The following is a 24,083-nucleotide window of genomic DNA, read 5'->3' on the forward strand; positions in this document are numbered from 1 at the left end:
CATGACAGGGTAAGTTTCCTGCATCCTGGAGATTAGAGTCTAGTCAGGAAGACAGACATTAAACAAAACACTACAAAAAATTAGTTAAGTAAAAGTGCTACAAAAGATGCCCTGACTGAGGGAACCAAAACAGAGGACAGGAAAATCTTCCTTAAAGGAAGCAATGTTTAAACCTGAAGAAGTAACAGGAGTTAGGATAATCCAATTATGTGCCAAGGCTTTGTGGTACAACAGCTTGGTGTGTTAGTGACATTGACAAATCCAGTAGAGCTACAGAGTTAAGAGAGTAAAAGGGAAAGGGGTAGGAGAGAAGATTGGATAGGTCAGCAGGAACCAGGTATTTTAGTGCCTGTCACTATGGTCTGGATTTTGGATTTTGTTTGAAGGACAATGAAGAACCTAGTGAAGCTTTGAAAGTAGGCACTGCATAAATCATAAGTTGCAGTGTAAGTCAAGAAGTCCTAACAGGGCACAATGTGGAAGTGACTGAGGGATGGATGGATGGATGACACTAAAGGTGGGGCTGAGATACCTCACATGGTGATAAATTCATCGCTGGAGGTGTTCTGGTGTCCGAGAGGCGAGTCAAACAATAGATGGGTTTTCAGACTAGATTCTCTTTGAGGAACTTTATGCTATTGAGATCTACAATACCTTGCATTTGGTCATAAACATCACTATAAATAATAGTTGCCCTCTTTTACACAAATTATCGAGTTCTCATTACAGTAGCCCTACAAGGTAGGAATTACTCTCACTTTACCAATGAAGATATTGAGCCTCAAGTTAAGTAACCTGCCCAAGGTAACAAAGTTAGTGAATAGTACAGCCTAAATTTGAACCCAGATCCATTATACTCCCAAAGGCCTATCCTCTTAACAGCTACTCTATAAAGCTTCTATAGAAACGAGTACACAAATATGGTAATGGGCACTTGATGGTTGAACAGTTTAGGCTATAAGGATATTTGGAATTCTTCTAGGGGACTTTGTATTTACTTAAAAATATTCGAATGCCTGCTAAGTACCAAGCACTAGGGATACAGTAGTCAATAAAATGGACTTGGTCCCTGTCTTCCTTGAGTTTACAATAGTCAGGGAAGATATATTAAACCCAAAATTGCACAAATAACCTTAATCGTGTTAAGTGCTTTGAAAGTAAAGTCTAAGGTGCCATGTAACAGGGGGATCTCATCTAGTATAGGAAGTCTTGGGTAATGATTCGGTTGTCACAACCATATTTTTCTCCAAAAAGTTTTTGGTTATCATTCTTTAATGGTTTCTGACATATGTTTAACTTGTTATAGTAAAATCCCAAGTCTTATCTGAGTAATTTGTATTCCTTTCTAGAAAAGATTCTGGTTGTGGTCAGTCACTAGCAGACTATGGGTTTAACATCATTAGCAGTCGCTCCTAAATCAGTGGGTCATTTCGCCCTGACATGGTACTATATATCCAACAACATTCTAGACTCCGCTTCCTGGATGTGTCCCTGACACCTCAAGCAACTTGCCATACCTCTGATTCCTGCAAGAACAAAACAGTTATTCTTTCTCCACCAGCCTTCCCTATTCATCTTCTTTCTTTCAGTCAACCAGATGAACAAATCAGAATAGCATCAGACAATATTTTTCTAAAAGTTGTCATAACTGACCCTTTCTCTCCTTACTTACCATGCCCCTCCCCTCCTCTTGGTGCAAACCCTCTTTTGGATTCTTGCTGTCTTGGTAAATGATCTCACAATTTATATTATACGCTTGTGTGTGAACTACCTTTTTTTCATGTAAGATTTTTGGGAACAGACCTTATATTTTATACTTCCGTACCTCCTTGTTGAGTAGATATGTACTAGTCAGTAAATAATGAACTTGATAACATGGCATATAGGTTATGGTACAGCATGCTACTGTTTACAAAGTGCTTAGGAAATGATACCATTTGTTCCTAATGTAAATCTTATGAAGGAGATGTAAACAGATGAGCAAAATGAGGCTCAAAAATGTCAAAAGCTTTTCCAAAGATCACGATTTCTAAGCAGTAGTGACATATGAAAAAGGAAATGCTACAAAATGATCCAGTAAGAACCTCCCTCCACATTTACCAAGTAAACTGTTCGCTCTTTAGAAAAGCCCTTTTTAAATCCTGTCTCCTCTCCTCTCCACTTAACCTCAGTTTTCTCAGTTGAAATGTGAAAATAATTGCTCTCCGTCCCATGGATTGTTGGAAATGTTCTATACACGGTTTAAGAGGGTAGCCACTAGCCACATGTGGCTACTTAAATTTACATTTAATAAAATGTAAAATGCTGTTCCTCAGCCACACTGTCCACATTTCAAGTGACTAGTGGCTTCCATGTTGGACAGAGCAAATATAGAACATTTCCATCATTGCAGAAAGTTCTGTTGGACAGTGCTGTGTTAGAGCTAGGACTTGCCGAAGATTAGAGAGAGTGCTATGACTGAACTGAAAATTCGGACCACTGTCTGCTTGGTTTTGAGTGAGAAGGTTCAGTGGGTGAGTGGGAAACAAGCTGAGCTTCAGAACAGTGATATCACAAAGCACAGCTCACAATGGCTTCAGAACTGGACTCCCAGACAACTCTTCCTAACTCTATCTAGGTTCCTAAAGCCTCTGCACATGCAGTTCCTGGAGCTGCTGTTATGTTAAAATGTCACCTTTGTCTTCTATCTGGGACATCATCTCTCTGAGCTCGATATGGAATTATCTACAAGCAACTTTTCTGAGAGAGACTAGTGTGCCTCAGCAAACAAGTTTGGGGCTACTAGATAATCTTGCTCCGGCTGTGCAAGTTATCCTGGAGATTTCCTTTTTGATTTTGTTGGGAATAGGAGTATATGCCTTATGGAAACGAAGTGTTCAGTCAATTCAGGTTATACTCTTTCGTTACAGAGAAATTTAAATAGTTTTACATTGAAATTTGGTCAGTTCCCTCCCATATTGCTGCCACCCAGTTTTAAGACCATGCATATAAACCAGAGTGAACCTTTGTCTCTGAAGTTGGTTGAAACTGCGTTATCCTTAAAAACTTCCATCAGTTATGTTTTTGGCATAAAAATGGTCTTTCTCACAATGATCTTTGGCTTGTCTTATGATAAAACACATTAAAGAAGTTCATAATCTGAGAAGGCAGCCTGACCTCCAAATTTATTTGATCATATATTTGTATTCATCTTTGAGTGTCTAACCGTGTGCCAGACACCATATGGAGTACCTCTTATAGAATAGCACTGCAAGTATAACTGGGATCTTGGGTTTCGCCTTTCTGTTCTTACTGTGCCTTTGCTCTGTAACTGATGAGGAAGCGTGTATATTTATTTAGTCATCACAATGAATATACAGGGGCTCTTTTGGGGAGTAGGAGTACAATTGGCTGGGATTATGAAAAACATTTAGGATTTTACAAGCATACCTCTGTTTAATTACCAATTATAGCTATATTGACAATATAGTTAAAATGCTTTGAGAATCCCAACAGTTCCATGAAATAGAGGTTATTTTCATATGACGAACTAGGAAACTGAGGTGCACTGAGGTTCAGCCTAAATTTAAGGAGACGGGACTTAAAGAGGGCTTTGTTAAAGGGTGACTGGTTTACTTGGTAAATGCTGAGATAAGTTATTACTGGATTATTTTGTAGCGCTCACTTATTTTCATGTCACTACTGTTGAGAAATCAGTCACATGCATTCTCCTAATCTCTCAAAACCTTGCATGGTAGGCAGGGCAGGGATTATTATCTCCATTTTGTAGGTGAGCGAACTTGGTTATCACTGACCCAAGGTGACATAGATTGTAAAAGCTGAGATTTGAACCCAATTTTTAGGATTCTAAATTAAATTCTTCTCCAAAAATCTCATTTAATATAGTCCAACTGACCTAAATCCCCAACAGGGATTTGTGTGTCTACATATTCATGTACATGTATTTCAATTAGAATATAGAAGAATAGAAGGCAAAACGCCAAACTCTTATCTGTACTTCTGGGTTCCGCTCTTGTTTGGTTATTGTTTAATTCAATCAGAAAGATGAATTCGCAGCCAAAAAGAGGTAGTATAACAGAGTGGTTAATAAGCTCTGGAGTCAGACTACGGGGGCTTCTTCATTCTATCACTGGCTGTGTGATGTGAGAGCAGTCACTTAGCCTGTAAACCCCAGTTTCCTTATCTGTGAAATCGGTTTGCTAACAGTGCCTCCCTCAGGGTTTTGGTGAGGATTAAAGGAGATCTTGTATGTATAAAGTTTAGCACACAGTAGTACTCAGTAAGCAGTGCTAGTTATTATAAGGAAAAAAGTTGATTTCTTTTCTTTTCCTACCAGGACTCTGTCCTAGCACATTAAAAAAAATTTTTTTCTATGACCAGGAAATCCAGTGTTTCAGACCACTGTGTCCTAAGAGAATATATATATGGAATATATATATGGAAATCAGAATTCCTGGATTCCAGTCCTGGCTCTACCATTTCCAAATATATGACCTTGGACAATGACAGAGTCCGAACTGGAAGGCATCTAAATGGTTATCCAGCTCTGTTTTTTTCTACATAAATAGGTCCTGCATAGGGAATGAAACTCCTAGCACAGAGCCTTGCATGAGGCAGACTTTCAGCAAACAGTATCTACTATTATTTTTTAAATTATATTAATTATAATAATCCCTGACCTGCCTACCACTCCATTTTGTGATAAAGATCAAAAGACAAAATAGGTGTGAAGATGTTTTGTTAGAAGCCTTGGCATAGGAATGAGGGATTATAATTACTTTTAGAGTCATCTTTTGTTTTTGCATCTACAGTAAACTGTGGCATTTCACATTTATAAACAAGTAACGTTCAACTTCTGTTGTTTTATTTTAGAAAATATTGTTGTTTGCAATCACACTCTACACACTTTACAAGAAAGGCTCAGATTTTTTTCAGGCTTTGCTGGTCAACCCAGAAGGGAATGGTCTCCCATTTCAAGACAATAATATCTTCCTGTCTTTGGGTCTGCAAGAGAAAATTCTGGAAAAACTTCAGACAGTGGAAAACAAAATGAAGGACCTGGAAAGGATGATCATTTCCCAAAAACCTGCCACAAAGAGGGATTGCTCCTCTGAGCGCAGCTGCAGCTGCTCTGACTGCCAGAGTCCCTTGCTTACATCAGGGTTTACATCCACATCTGAAATGTGATGGACTCCAATCTTTTCTAGAAAAGCACTGTTTCCCTCATGTGTGCAGTGGTGTATCAATAAAGACGGAGAACTATATTGAAATTACCCAGCCAGGACTGGCTCTCTATTCAGCAGGGCCCAGCTTCCACTTGTGTGTGTGGTGGGGTTACGTGGGGGATCGTGGTGGTTAAAAATGTCTGAGATTGTGGTGCCCACTTGGCAGGCTGGAGACCCTAAGCAGCCATATAGAAAAGGAATCATGGGAGTGGGAACAGAAGGGAGAGTGGTCAGGGATGTGGCCTGAGCTCCATGCTGAAGAGGTTGGATTCGATATAATAAAAACAGCAAGAAAGTGCTGTTAAGGGTGATGCTGTGGACTGTCCTATAGAGAGGGAGGCTGGCTCTTGTGCTGGTTTTTGGCCTAAAGATAAATATGTGGCCTGGAGTCTCCCTGCATTAATTATTCAGAGGTGGGCAAGGGTGGGGCTGGACATAAAGGAGATTGTTTGATTTTATCCAACTTTTACTAATTCTTATTCTGTGCTAAGAAAGCATTGTGATCATCCTTGGGAATCTGTTCTGAGTGCTTCTGGAGCACTCGGTTGGTTGGACAGGTCATTTCAGAACAAGGAATTATAAAAATAATACAGGGAATTCCCTGGCGGTCCAGTGGTTAGGACCCCGCGCTTTCACTGCCGAGGTCGTGGGTTCAATCCCTGGTCAGGGAATTAAGATCCCACAAGCCGTGCAGCCAAAAAAAAAAAAAAAAAGTAATACAGAACAAGGGTCATATCTTAGCTTAGGTGAATTCTCCTCTTGTGAATCCTAGCTTAGCAGGTAGGGAAGAAGGGAAGGAGGCACCTACCTGCCATTCCACTCAATGAGTGTGTCCCCTGCTGAGAAAGATGGCGTACTGGGGAGATGGTGGTAGATGGTTGTCTCAGTGGGTCTCAGATTCCACAAGCCTTATAGTGTGCGCATTTTGCCACAGTAAATGTGATTACAGTCATTGAAACGCTTTGTAACCATCTGACACCTAAATGAAATACTTTATAAATAGTGGTTTGTTGCCATGCTGGAGGAAAACTGGCTGCCTTGTTCCACAGGACACAACACAGCAGTCTCCCAAGTGATGCCAAGCAGGGCCCTGTGGGGTTCCCGGGCATGGAGGGGTTTTTGTCCCCCATTTCTTGTAGGCAAGATTCCAGCCTCCATGACCTTCCCTGAGTGCCAAAGGGCAGATCTGAACAGTTGCTCATCTAGGGAGGAGCAGCCAGGAAACCACCTGAGGCAGGATTAAAGGGACCAGAGAAGCTCCTCAAGATTAGGAGACCACCAGAGACCCTGCACACAGCCTAATCCTGTCAGCAGCCCCACCCTTTTGCAATTTTGCTGAAGAAAGAAGAATGTAAGACTGTTGCTGCCTAGATCCTTATCACATACCTCTGACCACTACCCCAGACGAGGCGGGGCACAGTTCTTGAGGCACTAGCCTGCGGTGTTCCCTCTCTGCCTGGCAAAGAAATAAAGCCACTCTTTCTTTCTCCTCCATAACTCTGACTCTGTATTTCTGTTTGGCATCGGTGTACAGAGAACCAAGGTTTTGGCATGACAAGTGACATCTTCCTAAGAGATTTCTGCAGGTAATTCTGGTCATAATTTTTGTCCAGTGCATGGGAGTTAGAATGCAACTCCTGAATAAAGATGAGACTTCACTGTGTAGTGCAAAAACAGGCTGGTGAATACAGGGCGGGGCCAGGAAAGCCTTGGCAGAGGAGGTGACACTGAGTTGTCCCATAAGGGGTTACACAGGCAGACACTGAAATGGAAAGTATTCCTGCTGGTGGGCTTACCACAGAGCCACGTGAGAAAGAGGATGGCTTACTTGGAGGGCAAGGAGAGTTTCAGGGTGACTGAGAACTGCCTATTTCCAGAGCGACAAATGAAGGACTTTGGCTTCAGGGAAGGACACACTAACCTCATCCTCAGATCAGCTTTAATTTCTGATGTGAACAGAACAGATGGGAGTTATCAACAATGTGCATTATCTGACGGTGTAGGTGGGAAGGTTTTGAACTGTGCTGCTGAAGGCGTGCTATGCAATCTTTTAAAGTCAGTGTCTCAATTTTTTGTGCTAAATTTCAGTGCCTTCGTGCATAGTTCCAGTCTTCTTGTCTTGGTTACCACTCTGGGGTATATCAAAGGAAAGTGTCAGAAGAAGGTCTAGAAGAGTAGAGTGATGTCAGGTAATGAAGGGCCTTAAAGTTCATGCCATACTGTTGGGAATGGCCCAGTGAAGGTTTTTAAACAGGGGAGTAACATAGATTTGGTAGTCTGTGTGGGAGACAGAGGATAGAATGAGCTAGATGCAAAAGAAACTGATGGGGTTGAAACAGTAGGGAAGGGGGCAGGGCACAACCTTTAAAAGAATGACATAGCCCGAGGACACGACATAAACTGATTAGAAACAGATAGGTCCAAGATGGCGGACAAGTCGACTTCCACTAGACCTTGAGCCTCAGTATACACTCATTGTAATACAGCGTGCTAAATGACACAGCCAGAGGCACCGTGACCGTTCCAAGGCCAACCATAAAGGTCAAAAAGTGCTCCACAACAAGAGAAGCCACCGCAATGAGAAGCCCGCACACCTCAACAAAGAGTAGGCCCTGCTCACCACAACCAGAGAAAGCCCGCATGCAGCAACGAAGACCCAACGCAGCCAAAAATAAAAATTAATTAATTAATTAAAAAAAGAAACTACAATGAGATATCGCCTCACACCAGTTAGAATGGGCATCATCAGAAAATCTACAAACAACAAATGCTGGAGAGGGTGTGGAGAAAAGGGAACCCTCTTGCATTGTTGGTGAGAATGTAAATTGATACAGCCACTATGGAGAACAGTATGGAGGGTCGTTAAAAAACTAAAAATAGAATTACCGTATGACCCAGCAATCCCACTACTGGACATATTCGCAGAGAAAACCATAATTCAAAAACACATGCACCCCAATGTTCATTGCAGCACTATTTACAATAGCCAGGTCATGGAAGCAACCTAAATGCCCATCGACAGACGAATGGATAAAGAAGATGTGGTACATATATACAATGGAATATTACTCAGCATAAAAAGGAACGAAATTGGGTCATTTGTTGAGACGTGGATGGATCTAGAGATTGTCATACAGAGTGAAGTAAGTCAGAAAGAGAAAAACAAATATTGTATATTAACGCACATATGTGGAACCTAGAAGAATTGTACAGATGAACCGGTTTGCAGGGCAGAAATAGAGACACAGATGTAGAGAACAAACGTATGGACACCAAGGGGGGAAACTGGTGTGGGTGGGTGGTGGTGGTGTGATGAATTGGGAGATTGGGATTGACATGTATACACTGATGTGTATAAAATGATGACTAATAAGAACCTGCTGTATAAAAAAATAAAATTAAATTTAAAAAAAAAGTGGGCAGTGGCCCAATTCCTGAAAATCCCCACCCCTTCCCCAAAATAGCTGGAATACTCCTCCTACTCGTTAGCCTATGAAATCACCCACCCCTATAACAACTGACAACCCCATACCCTGGGGCCACTCTCACCTTCTGAGATGGCTCACACTGTCTGTGGAGCGTGTTTCTCCCTAAATAAACCCACTTCTTACCTATCACTTTGTCTCTCACTGAATTCTTTCTGTGATGAGACATCAAGAACCTGAGCTTCATTAAGTCCTGAGACCAGGTGTGATCTCAGTTAAAAGACCGTGGGTTCAAGTCCCAATCTGAGTTACACGGTTTTGGGGTCACCTTGTTCCTGGCCCTCAGTTCCCCAGAAAAGATAAATGATTCTCACCACAATCATAAGAGATTGATACCAAGTATTCATTCCTAGTGGGGGGTCATTCTTTTCTTGCGATCAGATCACTTATGTCCAAGGCATCAATTAAGAGATCTTGGATGCTTGGCAAACAGAGAATCAAGGCAAAATAGGGAAAGGGTTTGAGAGCCATTCTATCATTCAGGTTAGATGGGGTAGATGAACTACCTTACACCAGTGGCCACACTCTAGGGAGGAGCATCCGTATCCTCTTCTTTGGCAAAACCCTGACAATAGCCTGTTTTGAGGCTCCCATGTCAGTCTCCACACAGACCAGCCCATCTATTAACACTATCTTTCTGCAAAGGGGAGCAAGTTATTACTTTCCATGATTCCCTTCTCCCTCCACCCCTACCACCCTAGTCCAGGCCACCAGCATGTCTCACCTGCATTTATGAATTGGCCTCCTAACTGGACTCCCTGCTTCCATCTGTGTCCCCTTTCAATTTATTCTCTACAGAGTAGCTGAAAAGATCATTTTACTTCTCTGTTCAAAACCTTTCAATGGCTTATTATTTCCCGCTGAGTAAAGGTCAAGTTCTTAACTAAAAGACTTTGCATTACGGCATGATCTGCATACCCCTCCTTCTTATTTTTTCCACTCTTTCCCCACTCTCTTACTGCTCCTCAAATATGCTAAGCATTGTCACACCTCAGGGCCTTTGCTCTTGCTGTTCACCGTGCATGGCACACTTCTCCCAGACCCACATGCCTTGGCTTCTTCTCTTACTTTCTTTGGGTCTGTACTCAAATGTCAGCTAACCTTGTAAGCAGATAGGGTAGGGGTCCCCAGAGAAAAAGAACCAGGCATGGCTTTCTTGATATAAGAGAAGCCATTTTAGGCCTATGCCGTTTTGTGATCTAAGCCTGGCCACAAGGCTTGCCCTTGAACAGGTCTCAGTAATTAATGAGTTTAAGGGAACAAAAAGTCAAGAAACAATAGTTCAAAATATCGTATATTAACGCATATTTGTGGAATCTAGAAAAATGGTACAGATGGACTGGTTTGCAAGGCAGAAATAGAGACACAGACGTAGAGAACAAACGTATGGACACCAAGGGGGGAAAAGAGAGGTGGGATGAATTGGGAGATTGGGATTGACGTATATACACTAATATGTATAAAACAGATAATTAATGAGAACCTGCTGTATAGCACAGGGAACTCCACTTTGCTGTCCAGTAGAAACTAATACAACATTGTAAAACAACTATACACCAGTAAAAAAAAAAAAAAGAAAAGAAAGAAAGAAAGAAAAGAAACAATAGTTCAGTGCTAAAACAGATTCCTGTAACAATCTGGTACATATCTTTGAGCTGTTCTTCAGGAACTTAAGTCCCCCCCAGGTGAAGGATGGTAACTACATGCAAAGATCCCAAACTGGGTGGAACCAAAGGAATGATGATGTTGACCTTTTCTGATTCTCATGACTTCAGTCAACTAGAGCTTGGGCTCTGGCAACCTTTGCCCCAATTCTATGCTGAATTCTCCTCTGCTCAAGCTCCTTCACGAATATGCTTAAACTTCCCCAATTTTGCTGTTCGGGGAGACGCTGCTTTGGGAAAGATCCTTGGTGTTCTCCTTACTTGCTGCAAGTAGTAAATCCTTCCTTCTCCCACTCTTTGGCTAGGTTGTGTCTTTTGTTTTTGTTTTTGTTTTTTGGCTGTGCCATGCGGCTTGCAATATCTTAGTTCCCCGACTAGGGACTGAACCCAGGCCCTCGGCAGTGAAAGCATGGAGTCCTAACCACTGGACCGCCAGGGAATTCCCATTGGTTGTGTGTTTTGGCTTGATACCCACCAAGAGGTGACCCAGTCTTTGAGTAACAACCTGAGAGGTCTTCCTTGACCATCTTACAGCACCCCTGCCAACACACTACATCCCTCTTTCCCTGCTTTTTCTTCATAGCACTTATCACCTCCTCTTTTACTGTTACATATATGCTTCTTATCTGTCAACTCCTCATCCACCCCTCTGCTTTTACTGTTACATATATGCTTCTTATCTGTCAACTCCTCATCCACCCTAGCCCACTAAGAATGTTAAGTTTCAGGAGAGGAAGGGGCTTTGGGTCACTGCTATATCCCCAGCACCTAGAACCCTGTCTGGTACTTAGCAGACACACAGTATTTGTTGAATAAATGAATGAATTCCAGTTTTGACTTTTAGAAACCTCATACCAGCTTCCTGATCCCTTATCTCCTCAGACACGTGGTGACAGATCAACTATGGTGCAATTCTCCCAAGTATGGTGAGCTAGTAGCTAATCCTTATTGGACACTTATTCAGAGCCAGACACATGACTAAGAGTTTTATATGATTTTTCTCATTTGATCCTCACAGTGTGAGGGGGTAAATACTATTATTCTCATTTTACTGATGAGGAAGTGATGCACAGAGGGGTTAAGCTGTTAATATGTGGTGCAGCTGTGACTAGAACGTAAACAATGACTCTAAACCTGTGCCCTTAGCCACACAGTTTGGGTGGCAGGGGCTTTGTGAGGATTTGGACTAACTGCAGCAGGCTGGGTGGACCCAGACAGGAGAAGACAAGACTGAAGAGGACATAGCAGTGATAGTCCAAGTGAGCATTCTGAAAAAATGTTTATCCCCTCATATTTTTAAGTTGATATCTAAACGTTTTCATCATAAATTGAAACAGTTGCAATGGATGTAAATTCTGGCAAATTGTAAATAATGACAATACACGATAAAACTGTTAAATCTTTCTTCATAGTGTGTCCAACAGAATCTACATAACAATTGAATAACCATCACCCATTTAAAAGTACATGAATGAGCTCTTTAACATTCGATAATTCTACACTGTTCCTTTATAACTTATATTTATGTTCCACTTCCCCATGTTATCCAAATGTAACACTTTTTATGTTTGAAAAACATTTTATAGATCACATCTTTGCAATAAAAATATGTATGTATTAAAGTAAAATTTAAATTTTTTTCCTGTAATTGTATGGCTCTACATATTAGAATTCTTCTGAACTGAGTAATTTTACAATTACCTTTAACATGTAGCTGCTCTTTTGACACGATTACAAATTCGATAACACATAAACATAAAAGGTAAAATTCTACTGGAAATGCATCTCTCAGGGAGATAGATGGGGCTTCTCCACCAATTAATTCAAGTATCTGAATGACTATTTCTTACTGTTAGATAAGCAGGGTCCACTTTCAATTTTATTTGTTTTTTGTTTTAGTAGATACGGTGCCGAGAAATATTACTCACATTAATGTATGATAATACTTGTAGTTTTGTTAGAATATTAATCAATTCTTTGGTTTTGTGGACAAAAAAAAAAATGCTGCCTGCTATTTCAGTAAACAAAAAATGTTGCCTACGGGACTTCCCTGGCGGTCCAGTGGTTAGGACTCTGGGCTTTCACTACCGCGGCCCCAGGTTCAATCCCTGGTGGGGGAACTAAGACCTGCAAGCTGCACGAGGGGTTCAAAATAAAAACAAAACTCATTACCCACTTTCTAATATGCCTGAATTCAGAACAGCCCAATATAGGCCAAAACACACTTATAATGCCTAGTCCCGCTCTTTAGTCTTAAGGTATCCCAGGGATGAACACACCACAGTCCGAGAAGCACCAGTTCAGAGGAATGATTTCTAGAGCCTGGGAAGCCGGCTCCTCTGCTGCTCTTCCCAGCGACCTCAGGGCCGGAGCGGCGGCCCACTCTGTCCGTTCCCGCTTAGCCCGAAGACCAGTGGTCCTGACCGCGGAAAGAACGGCGCAGGCTGCAGCCCAGCCAGGGCAAGCCCCGGAACGAAGAGAAGAAATTGCCACTCGGGAGGCTAGAAAGCGGAGAGTCCGCGGCTCTGCCAGGCCCAGGAGGGAAGCCGGACCCTCGGCAGAAACACGCCGTGGAGGGGAGGGGAAAGAATGTCGGTGCAACACGACTCAGGGGAGCAACAGCTGGCGGAGGTCGGAACTCGGACTGTGGGCCGGAAGTGAGGAAGGCGGAGCTTATCCTGTTCCTGCAGACACTAGGCGGCCCTAGGGAGCGTCAGCCGGGGGAAGAGTGTCTGTGTAACACTGCGGGCTGAGCAGAGGGCGTGGGATGGGACGGGTGTCGGTATAGGAGCTCTAGGGAGGGACGGATATCGCTGTGACACTGCGGGGGGATGCTCTGAGGGGACGGGTGTCGGTGTGGCACCAGTGCTCGCTGAAGGAGCCGGCGGAACGGGGTGGTCATGGGGATGTGGGCGTCGCTGGACGCGGTGTGGGAGATGTCGGCCGAGAGGCGTATCTTCGGGGCCGTGTTGCTCTTCTCCTGGACAGTGTATCTCTGGGAGACCTTCCTAGCACGGCGGCAGGTGAGCCTAGACAGGGCCCACCTGACCCCGACACCCGGCCAGCTCTAGGCCAGCCTCGGTCTCGACTCCAGGTCCCTGGATGATTGCTGCGGCCCCAGCACCGGCCTCGACCTTATGGGTCTCTACTGAGCCTCCTAACTTGGCCCGATGATGGGGTAGGCCTTGAGGGGATCTGGTGCTTCAGGACGTTTTCCGCAACGTGATCATGGGCCCCAGGCCGCTTAGGATCTGGTGAAAGGGAAGGCAGGGCTGCCGCCTTTTCAGGCCTGAGCTCTTGTACCTGCCCCACAGCTTCCTAAGGATTCTCGGGCCCAGACTTACTTCCTTTATTTTTGGCAGCAACTCATAAACCTTCAGAAAGAAGATACTAAAATTTTATAATCACAACTTCCCCACGATATTTGTGTCATGTTCAACCACAGCACTGGGAAGCCATTTTCTGAAAATGAAGATTTCTCAGTCCTTCCAAAGACCTGAACTCTTTTCCCTTTAAAAAATAAAAAAGAAAGAAAAAAAAAGTGTATATTGTTGTTTTTGCCCAAAGAACATTTTCTTAAAGGCTTCTTTATTGTTTTTATTCAAACAATTAAACAGTAAAGTAGAAAGTTACTTAATAACAGTTCCCTGGAGATAATCACAATTAACAATTTGATGGATTAGAGATATGAACTTTATTTATTTATTTTTTGGCCACACCATGTGGCCTGCGGGATCTTAGTTCTCCCACCCTGGCGGGCAGTAGAAGCTCGGAGTCCTAAACACTGAACCACCAGGGAATTTCTGAGATCTGAACTTTTAAATGAGATAGATTTGAAGTTTAATTGACCACTTTATGGCAGCCTTTCACTGCTGGTTTTCTTCTGTGTTGGCACTGAATCAAGTCAACTGTAATGGTTAGGAAAACCTTTCTTTTTTTAACTGCTGGAACCTTTTCCTTGAGCACTACAATCTTTTTCCTCTGCAAATTTCTCCTCTCAGATTACATTCTGTATGAATCTTTAAATTAAAAATTAAAAAATTTTCTATATCTGTCATTGTCTGGGTTATATCTAGATTTCTTTTTTTAGTCCAGGATATTCAAAGAGGTGTTAAGCTGTATAGCACTAGGTTCTCTGACTAGCTCTTAAGATAGCTTCATTAGTACAGAATGCTGTAGGCCTAGAGAAGATCCTTTGCAGAAAGTAAGCACGCAGTATGTACTGTCTAAATTGGAGTTGGGGTATTGAACATCTACCTACTTGTCTTACTTTAATAATAAGCCTAGTTACAGTAACTACTTTTCAATAATGTCTTCTTTCTTCAGTTATGCTTTCATGTAATGCCCTTTATCAAGGGTTTGGTAAGGTATCCAATAATAAATAGAGAATAGAGATTTATTGTAAAACCATTGTAGAAAATGCTGTCCATTATATTGTTTGGTATCTGTTCTCTGTATTATGTACCATGGGCTGAAATTACTTTCTAGAATTTGGTATAACGAGAAAGTTTGTCTTTCTTGAAGACCTGATCTGTTTCTGTCGTTCCTCAAATTTCCCTTAATTTGTCTTCTAGAATCAAATTTAATGACTAGCCACATTATCTGTTAAAACTCATGATTAGCATATTTACTTCCTTCTGTCCATGAATTTAGTTTCTATATTATAGGATGTGTGCTGTACCTGGAATGAGTAGTACTCTTTGTAATGTTACAATTTTGGTTTACCTCTGCAAACCAAAGTGTGTGACAGCTTTGATTTTAATTTCACCTAGTCAACTAGTTGCAGGTTCTCTCATGCTTTTACTTTCCTGCACGAGTTGTTTTAGTGGTCAGTGTACTTCATCAAACGCAGTATTTGTGTATGTATAAAGCAAATTCAACAGGCTTAAGTGACAAGTTAATGTTATAAACCAAAGTTTGATCGTAAATGACTTGTAATAAGTAATGAGTTAGCTTGACTGTTTCCTTAAGGTGTTTTCTTCAAAATATTTCAGAGACGGATATATAAAACAACAACTCATGTACCACTGGAGTTAGGACAGATCATGGATTCAGAAACATTTGAGAAATCTCGACTGTATCAGCTGGATAAAAGTACTTTCAGCTTCTGGTCAGGACTCTATTCAGAGGTTGAAGGCACTGTGAGTAATTTACTTCTTGGGGAGACAGTCTGTCAACTTATTTAATACTTTGGAATGTTTATTTTCATTTTTGTATTTTTGTGACACAAAAGAGGGTACCACACCTACAAATCCCAGAATGCTTTCTTAACCTTTGTTATTGATGGTAATGAGTGTGGAGCAAAACAGGCAGAAACATAACTATTTAGGCAGTTGAAAACTGTAGAATATGATAACTGTCACCCTGAGGCCAGGTATGAAAAAGAACTTTTTTTTTTTAATATTTATTTATTTGGCTGCATTGGGGCACGTGGGATCTTCATTGCTGCGTGCCGGGTCTTCCTTGCAACGTGCGAGATCTTTCAGTTGCAGCATGCGAACTCTTAGTTGAGGCATGTGGGATCTAGTTCCCTGACCAGGGATTGTACCTGGGCTCCCTGCACTGGAAGCGCAGAGTCTTACACATTGGACCACCAGGGAAGTCTCAAAAACGAACCTTTTGTTGTAAGTTATTCTTGTAGCAATCCCAGCTCCTCTTCCTGCCTCTCAACTCTGTAACCTGTCCTCTACATTGTAGCCCAAGGAATCCTGAAACACGATTCTGATCATGTTATTCTCCTACATAAAACCTTTTGCTGGCCCGCTGTTTCCTTCGGGGTAAAGTCCAAATTTCTTGGCACGCTTTATGAGGTCCTTTTGACCTGGCAGTTGCTTACTTGAGCCTCATCTTTTTATTCCTTCCCCCAAATTCTTTCCGCTTGTTTATTGTCCATCTCATACCCAGCTTGGTTTCTTATGACCTTGAGTCTTTTCACATGCTGGTATCTCTGTCTGGGGTGCCCTTCCTCTCCCACTTTGTCTCCACTCTCTCACTGGGCCTGACAGATCCCTACTGTTCCATTAGGATCCAGCTGAGACATCATCTCTTCTAAGAAACCGTTTGAAACTTCCCCATCTCTCAAGTCTGGTAAAGTAGCATCCCATTATTATTCCTATCAGAGTACTTAGCATATTGTATTGAATTTGCCTGTTTAGCTGACAGACTGGTAGTTCCCTAAAGATAGGGTACTTTAAAGTCTTGTTCATCATTTTATACCTAGTACCTGACATATAATAAGCACATAATTCATATGTATTGAATGAAATAATGAGTGACAGATAATTTTTACTTAGTACAACAGGGCCAGTCTTCCCCCATGCTAAAAGAAGAGAGGCTGTAAAGTACAGAGCCATGTTTCTCAGTCTTCTTTTCATGATCTCCCCTGGCCCCTGATCCTGGTACCTTTTTAGCCAATTTTCCTAGTTGCCCCTCCATGAAATTTTAATACCAGAGATATACTGTATGTTTGTTTCTGTACTGTATGTATACATATATATATATGTGTGTGTGTGTGTGTGTGCTTTACATATAAAATGAGTAAGATTCCCCCTGCCACCACAGACCAGTTCTTGGTTTTCTACCCCTAAGAACAACTGAAAGTGCATGGCGTTGAGGTTGAGAGCTGACTCTGAAATCAGGTGGCTTGAGTTTGAGTCTCAGCTGTACCATACCAGCTATGAGACCTCAGTCAAGTCACTCAACATTTCTGTGCCTCGGTTTTCTGTTAAAATCGTATGGTAATAATAGTTCCTCATTCATAGTGTTGGTGAGAGGATTGAAAATTAGTTAATGTATGTAGGATGCTTAGAATAGTGCTGGATCTGCAGTAAGTGCTCCAGAAGCATTGGCTATTGTGTTTTTATTTATTTATTTATTTATTTTTGGCTGCGTTGGGTCTTCGTTGCTGCGCGGGCTTTCTCTCGTTGGGGCGAACGGGGACTACTCTTCACTGCGGTGCGCGGGCCTCTCATTGCGGTGGCTCCTCTTGCCGCGGAACACAGGCTCTAGGCGTGCAGGCTTCAGTAGTTGTGGCTCGCGGGCTCTAGAGCACAGGCTCAGTAGTTGTGGTGCACGGGCTTAGTTGCTCCTTGGCACGTGGGATCTTCCTGGACCAGGGCTCGAAACCGTGTCCCCTGCCTTGGCAGGTGGACTCCCAACCACTGTGCCACCAGGGAAATCCCTTGTTGAAATTTTTAAGGGCTACAAAATAGTGCAATATAAAGTGATATAAACATGAATAGAATCCAGAAGTTTATATTAATGAAAAATGGGTATATATTCTTTTTAAAAAATAAACTATTATTTAGAGCAGTTTTAGGTTGACAGCAAATTTGAGCAGAAAGTACAGAGCGTTCCCATACACCCCACGCCCCCACATATGCGCAGAACTCTCCCACTGTCAATGTCCGGAGTCACAGTGGTACATTTGTTAGAATAGATGAACCTACACTGACACATCATTATAACTCAAAATCCATAGTTTACATTACCATCGCCTTTGGCGTTTTCCATTCTATAGGTTTGGACAAAAATATAATGACTTGTATTCACCATTACAGTGCCATACAGAATAGCTTCACTGTCCTAAAAATCCTCTGTGCTCTGTCTATTCATCCCTGCCTCCCCGCTAATCCTCGGCGTCAACTCACCTTTTTGTCATTCCCATAGTTTTGCCTTTTCCAAAATGTTATATAGTTGGAATCATGTAGTTTATAGCCTTTTCAAATTGGCTTCTTTCACTTAGTAATATGCACTTAAGAGTCTCCCATGTCTTTGCATGGCTTGACTTTATATTCTTTTTGAAAAAATGCTCTGTCATAATTCCTCCAGAACTCTTTTAGGTCCCTCAGTACCACTAAGAGAAAGATTCCTAAATTGATAATAAGGTTGTAGGTACTTTCACCATAAGCATGTTTGCTGTAGACAGCTTTGCTGTAAGCATTTTCACCACATAACCAATTGACTGTAAGGCAATTTTGCAGTAAAAGATAAAATAATGAAAAATAAAAGAGGGGCATTAAAAAGGACATAAACACGTAAAATGAATAACAAAATTAAAAAGACTTCATTGCAAAATACAAAACATTTGAATACATTTAAAATGTGTGTGGATTCATGACAATACTGCACAAATAACTGATTTTATTTTGTGAATTGTACCTAAGCACTTGTCTTCCAAGTCTTCTGTTCATAGTATTTTATACAGTTTTTTTCTTGTTGATTTGTCTCATTGTTCACAATTGCACTTTTTCTTTTTTGCTAAAACTTCTTCCTTTGTTAAGAGAAGTATCAGTTTTCAAATACTAGGAGGCATATTTGTAACTGAGCTCTGTATTGCGTTGTGAAAGCCTCTATACCATAGTTCGTTCTTGGTATGTAGTCAGATGTCCACTGATAGATGTTCCGAAGCTCTATGGGAAATGTGGGTTCAACTTTGCACCTTGGAGACCTCTTTCTCCTCCAAAGTAGTGTGTTTCAAAGTAAGAAACCAACTCTTGGGGCAAATCATCTGTCAGCTCAATAAAGCCATCAAAAACATTGCTAACTGGAGGATATACTAACCAGTTGAAACCAAACTGTCAACCCCAAAACTGTCAACCAGTTATTTTATCTTTCACAGCAAAATTTCCTTACAGCCGTTTGGTTATGCAGCGAAAATGTTTGCAGCAAGATATTTAAGGCAAAGAAGCTTATGGCAAAGATACAGACATGTAAAAATAATTGAGATTGGCTACCATAATTGCTTCCTCACTTAAAGAGAAGAAACTGGCTGTTTGTAGCTTTGTTAAATGATTACAAAATTGTCTAGTTAGTCACAAAATTTGCATTGACAAATATTGAATACTAAGACTAGTGTGGTTAAAGCAAAGACTCAGAGAAATTAAATGGCTTGCCCATATAATGGCCAAGTGACACTCACTGCTAAATGGGAGAACTGAATTTCAAACTCTGCTCTTCTGAGTCTTTAAAATTACACAGAAGAAACCATTTTTGAAACTCTAGGGACTGCAGCATGAAGGTGCTAAATTTATCCTTGGGGAATTAGTAAACTACATTTTCCATTAGATAGGAAGTATTTTGTGTTACTTTGAAATCCTGTTCTGTTTGAAAACAGTTTCATTAATTCCTATTTTGTGTTGATTAAAATTAATTGGTTTGTAAGCTTTGGTCACAAAGAACAAGTGCAAAGATTAATTTAGACTTTTTTTTTGCCGTGGTACTTTCTACCTGAGGGAACATAAGAGGCCCTTGTGACAAATTACAGATGCCACTGTTCACACAAATGTGACAGAGCACCCAGCGATAAAATGTCCCCCCTTTCTGAGACAAACTTTCCTGATATCTCATAGGTGTCAATAAAGAGCCCTCTCAAGAAATGGAATGACTGGGGAGTAGAGTCGGGCAGAGTAGAAAAGTTCAAATTACAGCTTCTCCAATTTCTGCTTGTTTCTGAGTCAGCAGTTTAGCCTCTTTGAGTCTCATTTTTTCTCCTCTTTAAGATGAGAAGAAGATAGATATTAAACCATATTTCATATGTTTTGTGGCAGGGACTGAGTAAGATAATGTAATGAAGCAATTAGTATAGTACTCAACACATAGCAATTACTTAGTCACTGGGTTTCTCTGGGCAAGTTACTTTAACATTTCTGAGTTTCAGTTGCCTTATCTGTAAAATCGAGATGACTATGCTCCCTGCCCTGCCTGCTTCTCAAGACGTTAGTGAAATAATATATGTGGAAGCACAGGACTTGTTTTCGCAGGCATCATTAGTTCTTTTTACAGGACATCCTATCAATACAGAGAAACTTCACTGTTCACCGTGTTTTGTTTTTTATTCCCCAAAGCATGCTAAGCAAGTTTGCAATAGCAGTTTCCAAATGCATTCATAAATGCATTCAAAGTTCATATTAAAGGTACCCTTGATACTTACTTAAAAGCTGGACTTTTGGAACTTCCCTGGTGGCGCAGCGGTTAAGAATCCACCTGCCAATGCAGGGGACATGGGTTCAAGCCCTGGTCCGGGAAGATCCCACATGCCGCGGAGCAGCTAAGCCCGTGCGCCACAACTACTGAGCCTGCACTCTAGAGCCCGCGAGCCACAACTACTGAAGCCTGAGTGCCTAGAGCCCGTGCTCTGCAACAAGAGAAGCCACCGCAATGAGAAGCCCGCACACCACAACGAAGAGTAGCCCCCACTCGCTGCAACTAGAGAAAGCCCACGTGCAGCAAAGAAGACCCAACGCAGCCAAAAAAAAAAAAAAAAGAAAGCTGGACTTTCAATAGTAGGTGTTCCAGCCTTTCCCCCAAAGCATTATAAATCCTTAATTCTGCATTATTTATTAGTATTGAGAATAGGATGAAGGAAATGCCATCCCAAGTCAATTAGTTCAACAAGTGGAGCATATACCACATACAGTGGTGCCAAAGCATGTCTTCTGGGAAAACAGTTTATATCCAAGATTGAGTTAGTTAAAGTAAAGTGGAAATAGCTGGATGTAGAGTTGAGGGGCCTTTAAAAAGGCAGTCTGTTAAAACAGTGATTTTCAAACTTTGGTGTACATCACATTTAACTGGAGACTGACTCTTAGGCCCCACTTCCAGTTTCTGATTCAGTAGTTCTGGAGTGGAGGCTGAGACTTTTCATTTCTAGCATGTTCCCAGCGACACTGATGCTGCTGTCCAGAGACCATATTTGCGACCCATGGTATTGTATCAATCCCCTGCATACTGGTAAAAGTCTAAGAGATGAATAGCATCAAGTATGAGTGTGATTGTGTGATTGTGATTAAGAATGCTCAAGTATGGCAATGGGAGTGTAAATTGATGTAAACACTTTAAAGAAAAAGCTGATAATACCAAATAGAGTTAAAACTCACCATATATTGGTCTAAAAAGGTGTAGAGTGTAAAAAGTAAGTTGTAGAATGATAAATACAATATGATGTCATTTATATGTGTATATATATATATTCTTTTTAAAAAAAATTTTTTTAAATAAATTTATTTATTTATTTATTTTTGGCTGCGTCGGGTCTTCGTTGCTGCGCGCGGGCTTTCTCTAGTTGTGGCGAGCAGGGGCTACTCTTTATTGTGGTGCACAGGCTTCTCATTGCAGTGGCTTCTCTTGTTACGGAGCACGGGCTCTAGGTGCTCGGGCTTCAGTAGTTGTGGCATGCAGGCTCAGTAGTTGTGGCTCGTGGGCTGAGAGTGCAGGCTCAGTAGTTGTGGCGCACGGGCTTAGTTGCTCCGCGACATGTGGGATCTTCCCGGACCAGGGCTCAAACCCGTGTCCCCTGCATTGGCAGACTGATTCTTAACCACTGCGCCACCAGGGAAGTCCCTGTGTGTGTGTGTGTGTGTGTGTGTGTGTGTGTGTGTGTGTGTGTATATACACATATATATATATATATTCTTAAAAAGCATATGTAAACCGCTTTATTATTTATGGATACATATATAAAAATGGAAAGTAGATTGGAAGGACACCTAAGAAATATATGATAGTGCCCAAACCCCTCAAAGCCACAAGGAACCATGTCTGAATGGATGGGAATATTGTGCTTCTAACCAAGGAGTGTGATCACACTCCGGGGCTCCACAAGTGAAGAAACAGTACGTTGACTCCTCTGGGCAAAATGATTCCACGAACTTGGTATCTGTTGTGAGAAGTCGTGTTTTGTAAGCATGTATTCTTTTCACATTTTAAGAGCTGCTCCCTCATTCATGTGTCTTATTGGTTTGGTGAATATCTGTGTTCGCTTTATCTGCCCAAGACAAAGGGTGGTGCTGAGAAAGTGCCTTACTCCTATGATACCCTGACTCCTACCTCAGGATTCACTTTTTCCTGACCCAGAGAAGGCTCTGATAGCTCATTCTGTCCCCCAACATGGTAGGTGGACATGACTCTGTACTTACACCGATACTAATGCTTTGTCCTAACCAAGAGGCTATTTCCTTTCAAGGAAAAGCCAGCTATGGAGCCATAAAGCCTGGCTCAAATTCCATTTCTTTCACTTGTTAGCTGTGGGATTTTCGACATGTTGCTTAGCCTTTCTAAGCTTAGTTCCTGATTATTAAGGTCTTTTGACAAAAGTTTTTTTTTTTCTCTAAACAGCTTTATTGAGGTAAATTAACAAATCATACAGTTCATCCGTATAAAGTGTACAGGCAAAAACCTTTTAACAGTGTAAACTTAGGATCTCAATTGGTTTGTATCTGTCTAAATGCATATTTTATCCTAAATAAGATCTCTCTCTTTTTTTAACATACTTTCATATGATAGTTTCTAGTACTGCTTCAATGTGACCAACATGTGCTTTGTTTTATAGCTTATTCTTCTCTTTGGAGGAATCCCTTATCTCTGGAGACTCTCTGGGCGGTTCTGTGGCTATGCTGGCTTTGGACCAGAATATGAGGTATGTCATTCATTAGCATATATTTGTCAGTCTTTCTTTTTCCTTGGCCAGCTTTCTACTAAAGTTAATTTTTTGGCTTCTACCGTTATTAGGCTTCTCTGTCTCTGCAGTCCTTGTTGACCTGTGTTAGCATAATGCAAGTTACTGTAGCAAACCCCAGAATTTCAATGGCTTATTACAGTAGTTTATTTCTTAATCACATAATAACCCAGTGTGAGTATTTTGGGTGTCAGCAGGTGACATCTTTTATGTGGTAAGTCAGAGACCCAGTCTCTTCTTATATGGCTCTGCCATTCCCTAAGTGCCCCTAAGTTCTCTGCATCCAACAGGCAGATGGAATGAGAGGGTGAAGAAAGTACATCCCCTTCTTAACTCCCTTGGCTCCGAAGGGATACCTGTCCTTGGCATTCACATTTCATTGGTGAGCCAGCCATTTAGTCTCAGATGCAAGAGAGCTGAGTAATGTAGTCTCTGGCAGGCAGCTGCTTCTTGGGAACAACTCTATGAAAGGGGAAGCATGAATTATGTTGAACTCACGCTAAGCAGATACCCTGTGCCACACATGCTTAGCAGATACTTTCAACAGAGACAGAGAGTATACCTCTTAGAATCTCCACTGAGCTGCTTGAGTTGACTGCCCACTCTTCCAGGAATTCCAGTTATTGGAATCAAAGCCTTCGACCTGAGACTTTCTGCCTGTAACGGATGCTGGGACACTGCTTTTGATTCTTTCTTGGAAATTGCCAAGTCTGTTCTCTCCTTCCTGATTGTTTATTTGAAATGTTGGGTCTTATCTATACATGTAGGTACCTTGGGCTTTAATTCAGCTCATCCTGTATCCCTTTTCTGTGTACCGTTTTCTAAAGGAGCCAAACTCTTTAAGACCTCTTCTTCCTGTGATATCTCTGTATCTTTATAGACTCTGTCCTGACCTGCTATATGCGCTGTTAGAGTTTAACTGCATGTTCTCCGTATTGTTTCATAAAAAATTTAAGGTGGTTTTGTATAAACATGACTGGCTCCTATTTTAGTTCCCATCTTCAATGTCACTTTCTCAGAGAGGCCTTCTCTGACCACTCTCATCTAGAATAGCATCCCTCTGTCACTCTTCTTTTTTTTTTTTTCCCCAGCCGAGCCATGTGGCTTGTGGGATCTTAGTTCCTTAACCAGGGATTGAACCCAGGTCCTTGGCAGTGATAGCGCACAGTCCTAACCACTGGACTGCCGGGGGATTCCCCCTCTGTCACTCTTTAGTGAAGCATATCACCTTATTTTATTTTCTTTATAGAGGCAC

General features: G+C 41.6%; 2 protein-coding genes across 3 annotated transcripts in view; both read left to right on the forward strand.

Annotated features, from left to right (window-relative positions):
- On the forward strand, positions 1 to 8,885 carry TMCO2 (transmembrane and coiled-coil domains 2). Its single transcript, XM_067725639.1, has 2 exons — positions 1 to 2,889; positions 4,873 to 8,885. The coding sequence occupies exons 1-2, from the start codon at positions 2,668 to 2,670 to the stop codon at positions 5,185 to 5,187; spliced, it is 537 nt and encodes a 178-aa protein (XP_067581740.1). The 5' UTR covers positions 1 to 2,667; the 3' UTR covers positions 5,188 to 8,885.
- A 4,306-nt stretch (positions 8,886 to 13,191) lies between these two features.
- ZMPSTE24 (zinc metallopeptidase STE24) overlaps positions 13,192 to 24,083 on the forward strand; it is a 48,960-nt gene continuing 38,068 nt past the window's right edge. For both annotated transcript variants that reach the window (XM_067725637.1, XM_067725638.1), the window contains exons 1-3: positions 13,192 to 13,397; positions 15,369 to 15,515; positions 22,703 to 22,789. In XM_067725637.1, the coding sequence (XP_067581738.1) occupies positions 13,275 to 13,397; positions 15,369 to 15,515; positions 22,703 to 22,789 (357 nt within the window). In that variant the 5' untranslated portion in view covers positions 13,192 to 13,274. The remainder of the gene's footprint in view (positions 13,398 to 15,368; positions 15,516 to 22,702; positions 22,790 to 24,083) is intronic.

This window comes from Pseudorca crassidens, chromosome 2, assembly GCF_039906515.1.
Source record: "Pseudorca crassidens isolate mPseCra1 chromosome 2, mPseCra1.hap1, whole genome shotgun sequence".
NCBI lineage: Eukaryota > Metazoa > Chordata > Mammalia > Artiodactyla > Delphinidae > Pseudorca > Pseudorca crassidens.

Excerpts from the sequence above, each read along its gene's own strand:
- TMCO2 (XM_067725639.1), top strand. The coding sequence starts at position 2,668 with ATGTCACCTTTGTCTTCTATCTGGGACATCATCTCTCTGAGCTCGATA. Across the intron at positions 2,890-4,872 it reads GAAGTGTTCAGTCAATTCAG|AAAATATTGTTGTTTGCAAT; the intron begins GTTATACTCTTT and ends GTTTTATTTTAG.